The 8,209-nt window shown below is 62.7% G+C and overlaps 1 protein-coding gene across 1 annotated transcript; it reads right to left on the bottom strand.

The window, feature by feature from the left end:
• Positions 1-1,243: 1,243 nt before the first annotated feature.
• On the bottom strand, positions 1,244-6,280 carry LOC116438801 (zinc finger protein with KRAB and SCAN domains 1-like). The gene is made up of 3 exons (XM_032097802.1): positions 6,189-6,280; positions 2,590-2,668; positions 1,244-2,403 (listed from the first exon to the last, which is right to left on the bottom strand). The coding sequence occupies exons 2-3, from the start codon at positions 2,639-2,641 to the stop codon at positions 1,649-1,651; spliced, it is 807 nt and encodes a 268-aa protein (XP_031953693.1). The 5' UTR covers positions 2,642-2,668; positions 6,189-6,280; the 3' UTR covers positions 1,244-1,648.
• Positions 6,281-8,209: the final 1,929 nt, after the last annotated feature.

Genomic DNA, 8,209 nt, shown 5'->3' with positions numbered 1-8,209 from the left:
GCTGAGCCCGGGGGCTCTTGGCCAAGGCCGAGGCCCAGCGAGCATTTCTCAGGTCGCAGGGCGGCCTGGAAAGGTGCTGGGGGGGATAATTCAGCCCCCAGTGCAGTCCCAGTCGTTCCCAGTATTTCCATGTCCGTGCTCCCAGTGCTGCTCCCAGCCCTGATCCGTGGGGATGGGAATGTCCCGCTCCCTTCCCGGGGCAGGCTCACACCTGAGCCAGGTGTGCAGGGCAGGACCTTGCCCTGAGTCCAAGCCCTGTCCCCCCTGCAGGATCTGCTTCCCATCGGCCTCTTCCTCCTGCGGCCCCAAGCCCAGCTCGGTGCTGAACGAAGGGCGCTGGGCCGGGGTCATCCCCCGGCGGGGGCTGCGCACCCCCTCTGCCCCCTCCCCAAATTCCCTTCCGGGGCTGCAGGGGATGGCTCAGGAGCCCTGTGGACAGGGAAAAGGGGGTGACACCGGGATGGGGGGTCACACACGCTCTGGAATCCTTCCTGGAATCTGGGGGGATACACATGGCCCCTGGGGACCCCCCCTCACCTTCTCCTGCAGCGCCAGGAGGATGAACCCCAACATGGAGCCCCCGACCCCCTGTAGCATCTTGGGGGGTGGCGTCTGGTGGCAGCTTTGGGGTCTGGGGAAGAGGTCACAACTTCCCTAAAACCCCCTCCCAGCCCCACAGCCACTCCCAGACCCCTCAAACTACCCCACAGCTCCTGGCCAAGAACCCCCCCCAACCATTCCCTGCATCATAAGTGACCCCAAGAACACCAAAATTCTCTCCAAGACACACGGCCATGCCAAGATCCCCAAAACTCTCTCAGAGACCACCCCAAAAGGCCCCTCCAAGCACCACAAATGCCTTCAAGAGACACAAAAGACCCTCCCAGTCCCCCAAGGAGCCCCCAGACCCCCTCCCACCCCATGGCACTGACCAGGACAGGCTGGGGGACAGGAGCATCCCCAGCCGGGAGCAGCTCGGGCACTTCAGCAGCGATTTGGGTACTTTGAGGGGCACACCCCAAACGGGGAGACCCAGGGCAGGGACTGGGACAGACAACCGGAATTCCTGGAGAACAGATGGGCTCAGGTGGACACGTTCTGCCAGCACAACTACGAGATCGTGGCCCCATCTGCTCAACCCATGGCCTCACAACACCCAAATCCTCCCAAATATTCCCCTGAACCAGCCCCAAATTCACCCCCAAATCCCCATAAAATGGTGCAGCTTTAGATACCTTTAATTTCTTTATTTCTACCCCAATTTTGGTTGTTTTGACAGGATGAAGGAGGAAACTATTTAGGTTGAAAAAGACCTCCAAGATCATCCAGGATTGCTTGATGGCACCAAAAGAAACAATTGGACAGAGCAGGTGAGATTTTTTGGGCTGTGAAGTCAATAAATCAGCTCTTCCCAATGAATTTCCGATTTCGATCAGAGTCCCGACAGATGTTCCTGCCCCTGCATTCACCCAAGGTGCCTACAGGGATCCAGGAGAACATGGAGAGCACCAACCAGGGGTCTTCCCAACATGGATCACAGGGAATGTGGGTCACCAGGGCTCTGCCAAACGTGGGTCCTCTGATGGGGGATGAAGCTGGAGCAGAGGACAAAGCTCTTCCCGCAGTCGGGGAACTCGCAGGGCTTCCCTTACCGGTGCCTCCGTTGGTGTTGGGTCAAGTGAGAGCTCCTGGAGAAGCTCTTCCCACACTGGGGACACTTGTAGGGCCTCTCCCCGGTGTGGATGCGCCGGTGGGTGACGAGGGTGGAGTTGTACCTGAAGCCCCTCCGGCACTCGGAGCAGCGGAAGGGCCTCTCATCCGTGTGAATCCGCTGGTGCAGGAGGAGACTGGAGCTGGTGTGAAACCTCTTCCCACACTGGGGACACTTGTAGGGCCTCTCCCCGGTGTGGATGCGCTGGTGGACGATCAGGTCAGAGCTTTCTCTGAAGCTCTTCCCACATTCCCCACACTCATAGGGCTTCTCCCCAGTGTGGATCCTCTGGTGGCGGATCAGGCTGGAGCTGTCTCTGAAGTTCTTCCCACATTCCCCACACTCGTAGGGCCTCTCCCCGGTGTGGATCCTCTGGTGGTCGATCAGGTGGGAGCTCCACCTGAAGCTCTTCCCACATTCCCCACACTTGTGGGGCTTCTCCCCATTATGAAGCTGCTCATGGACCACCAGGTCTGAGCTCTGGCTGGATCTCCAGCTGCCTTCCTGGAACAGGGTGGGTCTTTCCTCCTCAGAGCACTCTGGGCTGTGTTTGCAGCCCCTGCTCCTGCGGGATCTCTGGGGCTTTTCCTCCCCGTTGGATTCCTGCGCCGTGGAGCCGCTCAAAACGGCCTCTTCCACCAGGTTCTGCCGCGGGGATTTGTCCTCCCTGGGCTCCGTGCTCAGCTCGTTGTCTGGGGGAGGAAGGACAAGGAGACGATGGGATTTGCCTCCGTGCCACAGGGAAGGGGAAGGAGATCCCCCCAGTCCGTCCCCGGCAGGACGGCGTCGGCAGCGGGGTTGTCCTGCAGCCGGGGGCGATGCTGGGCTGGGAGATGGAGCAGGAGAGAGGGGGAAAGGGGCAGGGACTTCCTCCTCACCTGCCTGGGTGTCCCGGAGCATCTTCCTCTTCTGTGCAGCCTCATCCTCCATCCGGCCAAGGGCTGGGAACGGGAAATCCTGGTTTGGAGGGAAAACAAGGTGTGAGCATGTTGGCTTTGAAATTCCCTCTGCCCACGTCCATGTCTAGAAGTCCCTGGGCATCTGGGGTCCATAAAAACCTCCCAAACACCAAGATTCAGCCCTGAAAAAGCCTCCAGGAGTTCCCTGTCTCTGGTCTCTCCCCTTTGTTGTTCGGGGGTTCCCCCCTGTCCCGGGTGCTGGGGGTCACGCTTGTATTGGGGGTCGCCTGTCTACTTGGTTCCCGCCGTCCCCAGGCTGCTGGAAGTCCCAGGAATCCAAAAGCTCCCTGCTTTGGTCTCCCCACTTAGGGATGCTGGGGGTTATGGGATCCCCAGGTCCCTTCTCCCCTTATTCTCCGCTTCGGGGTGCAGGGGGTCCAAGGAGTCCCCCCTCCCCCTCTCCAGGCTGTTGAGGGTCCCGCGAATGGCGGCGCTCCCCCCTCTCTGGGCTCCCCACTTTGGGGCCCTGGGGGTCACAGGGGTTCGCTCCTCCAGACTGCCGGGGCTCCCCTGCTCCCGGTACTGCCCCTCTCTGCTCGTCCCACTCTGGGGCTCCCGAGGTTCCCCCTCCGGCTCTCCCAAGGGGTCCTGCAGCCCCCTGGCTCCGGGCTGGAGGTGGCCCTGCCTGACCCGGGCAGACCCAACCCCCACCACGGGGCGGACCCCACATCCCCCTGCCCGCTGCCAGGGCTCTGCTGGCACCGCCACCGGGACCCCCAGAAACACCTCCTGGGGACCCCCAATGTCCTCACAAGGGGCATTTTCTGCTCAGCTTTGGAGTTCTTCATTCTCCAAACATCCTCCCCCAAAAACCCAACCCAAGGACACCCCCGGGATATCTGGGTCGAGCTCCCCCTCCCCGGGCACCTGCGGGATGGGGGGCGATGATCCCACGGGTGGGGGGCTGTGAATTCAGGGAGCGCTCAACCTCATGTGGGGAGTGACTGGGTCTGAACTGGGGGAAACTGGGTTAACTGGAACCACACTGGAAGATAACGGGAGCAGCTGTGCCCATGCTGGGGTCATACTGGGATCCTACTGGAACTGACTGGGATCATACTGGGAGTGACTGGAATTGTACTGGGGGTATCTGAAAATGACTGCAATCGACCGGAGTCAGACTGGGAGGGACTGGAAAGGTGCTGGCTGGGACTGGAACCATACTGGAGGTGACTGGGAGCAACAGAGACCATGCTGGGAGCAAATGGGATCATATCTGGAGTGACTGGGCCCACTGGGCCCATACTGAAAGTGACTGGAACCATACTGGCAGTGAGTATGGGTGCTACTGGGATCATCCTGGGAGCCACTGGGATTATAGTGGGTGCGAATGGAACCTGACTGGGGGTTACTGGGAGCTGCTAGGCCCATGTTGGCAGGAAAATGTGGACACACTGGGAGCAGCTGGGATCAACTGGAAGGTACTGGAACCCTGCTGAGGGGACTGAGACCACTACTGGGGCAACTGGGATCATACTGGGAGCAACTGGGACCACACTTTGGGCAACTGCCATAAACTGGGATCATGCTGGAGGCAACTGGGAGTAACTGGGAAAGACTGGGATCATTCTGCGGTAACTGGAACCTTACTGGGGCAACTGGGAGTGCCTGGGAATGACTACAAGCATGCTGAGGGCAACTGGGACATACTGGGAGTGTCTGTAACCATACTGGGATTGACTGGAACCACACTGGGAACAGCTGGGATCACACTGGGGGGAAATGGGACCATACTCGGGGCACCTGGGAGCAACTGGATCTATGCTGGGGGCAACTGGGCGCGACTGGGACTATTGTAGGGGCAACTGGGATCATACTGGGAGGAACCGGGAACAACTGGAACTATGCTGGGGGCAACTGGGATCATACCGGAATCACAGTGGGAGCAGCTGGGTCCATGCTGGGTGAGACTGGAATCATACTGGGATTGACTGGAATCATACTGGGATTGACTGGAGTGACTGTGAGCAACTGGAATTGTGCTGAAAGCAACTGGGAAGAAGTGGGAGTGACTGGGAGTATGCTGGGGGTGACTGGGATATACTGGAGGCTACTGGGCTCATGCTGGCATTGACAGGGAGCAACGGGGAACACCCTGGGGGCCACTGGCATGATACTGGAAGTGACTGGGACCATACTGGGATTATAGTGGGTGTCAATGGACCCTGACTGAGGGTTACTGGGAGCTACCAGGCCCATGCTGAGAGCCTACTGGGGATACACTGGGATCAGACTGGGAGCAACTGGGAATGATAGGATGCATGCTGGTGATAGCTGGGATGTACTGGCAGCGACTGGGATAAATCTGGGGGCAACTGAACCATGCTGAGGTAACTGGGACTGCCTGGGAATGACCACGAGAATGTTCAGGGCAACTGGGATATACTGGGAGTGTCTGAGACCATGTGGGTGGTGACCAGGACCAGACTGGGAGTGACTGGGAATGTGCTGGAGGGAACTGAGACCATGCTGGGGGCAACTGGGGGCAAGTGTGAGTGACTGGGGCCCTGCTGGGAGAGGCTGGCATCACACTGGGAGTGACTGGGGCAACTGGGAGAACTGGGAACACACTGGACAAAAGTGGGAGGAACTGGGAGCAACTGGGACCGTGCTGGGAGCAAATTGCATCATAATGGAGAATGACTGGGAGTAACTGGGTTCATACTGGAGCAACAGGGATTCTGCAGGGAGTGAAGGGAAGTGACCAGGATCATATTGGGAATGACTGGGCACATACTGGGAGTGATGAGGAAACTAGCACCACGGGGGGGGGGTGGGAGGTCAAACTGGGAGCAGCCATTTCTGGCCCCGGGACCCCCGAGCCCCTTTCCCGGCCCCGGGACCCCCGAGCCCCTTTCCAGCCCCGGGACCCCCGAGCCCCTTTCCCGGCCCCGGGACCCCCGAGCCCCTTTCCAGCCCCGGGACCCCCGAGCCCCTTTCCAGCCCCGGGACCCCCGAGCCCCTTTCCCGGCCCCGGGACCCCCGAGCCCCTTTCCCGGCCGTGCCGCCCCTCCAGCCCCCAGACCCCCCCGCCGGGGTCCCGCCAATCCCAGGGCTCCCCCCTCTCGGGCTCCCCGCTTTGGGCTCCTGGGGCTCTCCTCTCTCCGGGGTCCCGCTTAGGGAAGCCGCGGCTCTCCCGGGGCTCCCCAAAACCGGGGTCCCCCCGCCCCCGCCGGCCCCGCGCCGTCCCCACGGGGCCCCGGCAGAGCTCGGAGGGCCCGGCCCGGGAAGCCCAACCCCCACCGCGGGGGGACCCGCATCCCCCCGCCCCCGCCGGGGCTCTGCCGCCACCGCCACCGGCACCCCCAAAAACACCTCCCGGGACCCCCGATATCTGCCCAAGGGGCATCTGCGGCTCGCCTTTGGAGTCCCGCAAGCTCCAAACATCGCGCCGCCCGCGCCGACAGACAGCATGAAACAGCGAGCCCCAAATCGATTCCCTGCGAGCTCCAAATATCCCTCCCCCCTCCAAAAACACCGCCCGGCATGTTTGGGCCGAGCTCCCCCTCCCCGGGCACCTGCGGGATGCGGGGCGGGCGATGCTCCCGGCCCGAGCGGCTGCGGATCCAGAGAGCGGTGCCTGCACGTGGAGCCTCCTCTGCCTGCTCCGGCTCCTCCTTCTTCCCGCCGTGCCTCCTCTTCCTCCTCCTCTGTCCCGCCTCCTCCTCCTCCTGCCCTTCCTCCGGGAGCTCTCGGGGCAGCGGGGCCGGGCCGGGCCACGATGGGAAAGGGCTGGGTCACCCCAGAGCGAGCTGGGGCAGCGGAGCTTTGGGGCAACAACGGGAAAGGGGTGGGAGAGGGAGGATCCGGGGAGGTGGGACAGCGGGAAAGGGGTTCCACTGGGGTCCCCCAGTTAAGCCCAGCACCCCGTCCCAGCCCTCCCCATCCCCGGCTGAGTGCGGGGCTCAGCCCAGGACCCGTTGCCGTTCGGGGCTCCCCCGAGTGCAGCAAACGGGAGAGTGCCCCCCGGGTGAATTTTTGGGGTTCGCTCTACCATCGGCGCTTTAAGAGCCCCCGGTAAAGTCGGTGCCCACTGTAACTCCCGTTAAAAGGGCAACACCACTCCCGTTGATTCCGGCAGCGGAGCCCCGGAGGGGGGGTCGGGGGTCCCGGGAGGGTTTGAGGGTCCCGGCGGGGTTTGGGGGTCCCGGCGGGGTTTGGAGGCCCCGGCAGGGTTTGGGGGTACCTGGGTGGTGCCGATGATGGCGATGGGGACCCCGTGCTGGGTATGAACATTTGCGAGAGACTCCTGGGGGGGTTTTGTGGGTCCCGGGGGTTTTTGGGGTCACGGTGGTTTTTGGGGATTCCCGATGGGGGTTTTCAGGGGTCCCAAAGCGGGAGTTTGGGCGATCCCGGGGGGGCATATTTGGGGGTCCCAAGGCTGTTTTGGGGTACTTGCCGGTGATGGAGATGGGGACCCCGTGCCAGGTATAAACCTTCTCAAGGGGGTCCGGGGGGGGTGTTGGGAGGTCCCGTGGGAATTTTGGTGTCCTGAGAGGGTTTGGGGGGTCTGTATGGGGCTTTGCGGTCCTGGGGAGTTTTTGGAGGGTCCCGGGGATATTTTCGGGGTCCCAGGAGAGGTTGGGGTTCCCCGGGGGGGTGTTGGGGATTCCCGGGAGGTTTTGGGGTACCTGGGCGATGCCGGTGACAGAGCTGGGGACCCCGTGCCGGGTATGAACCTTCTCGCTGCGCACGGGCAGCGTCAGCGTGTTCAGGGAGATCCTGGGGGGCCCGGGGGGTTCACCCCAAATCCCGGGGGACCCCAAATGCTGAGGGACCCCCCGAACTCCCCTCACCGCTGGATCTGCTGCGGGCAGGGGGGCACCAGCACTCGGCCCCCACCCCCCACTCTCACGGGGGGGCTGCAGAAGAAATCTGGGGGGCACAGACGGGTGGATGGGAACACCTGGGACCATGGTGGGATCATAGTGGGATCATACTGGGAGTGACTGGGATCCTACTGGGATCCTACTGAGTGTAACTGAAAGTGACTGGGATCATACCGGGGGTGACTGGGAGCCCCAGGGCCCATGCTGGGAGTGACCTGGGCCCCCCTTGGTGGAACTGGGGGAACTGGCCCAGCTGGGGCTCAGGGTTGTTCTCCCCCAGGGCTGCCCCGGGTCCTGCTGCCATCCCTGGCCCCAAAGAGCCGAGGGACACGGGATGGACAAGGGACACGGGGCAGCTGAGGGACACGGGACAGCCAGGGAACACGGCCTGGCCCAGGGACACTGTGCTCCAGCACTCTGGGCTGTTGTGCCCGGGGCGTTGCCCTTGGGCTCCCAGGACAGGCAGAGGGGGCAGAATCCCCTCCAGGAGCTGTTGTTGGCTCGAAGCTTTGGTGTTGGACATTCCCGCGGAGCCACCTGCAGTGGCCGGAGCCCGGGCGGTGCCCGGTGCCACCAAAGCCGCTCCGTCAGTGCCCTCCTGCCCCGGGCAGGGCAGAGAACACCGAAGGAAAGGCCCGAGCTCGGCTCGGGGCAGGGAGAGGGCACTCCCCTGGCGCTGCCACGGGCACCACAGACCCGGCCTGGGGAAA

Source organism: Corvus moneduloides, unplaced genomic scaffold (assembly GCF_009650955.1).
Source record: "Corvus moneduloides isolate bCorMon1 unplaced genomic scaffold, bCorMon1.pri scaffold_116_arrow_ctg1, whole genome shotgun sequence".
In the NCBI taxonomy this organism is placed as follows: domain Eukaryota; kingdom Metazoa; phylum Chordata; class Aves; order Passeriformes; family Corvidae; genus Corvus; species Corvus moneduloides.
Note: the sequence above shows the minus strand (reverse complement) of the source record. Positions and strands in the feature narration are given on the sequence as shown.

Bases quoted from the DNA above. Each gene is read 5' to 3' on its own strand.
- LOC116438801 (XM_032097802.1), bottom strand. From the start codon at position 2,641: ATGGAGGATGAGGCTGCACAGAAGAGGAAGATGCTCCGGGACACCCAG. The intron at 2,404-2,589 runs GTGAGGAGGAAG...TTCCTCCCCCAG, and splicing joins GCTCCGGGACACCCAGGCAG to ACAACGAGCTGAGCACGGAG.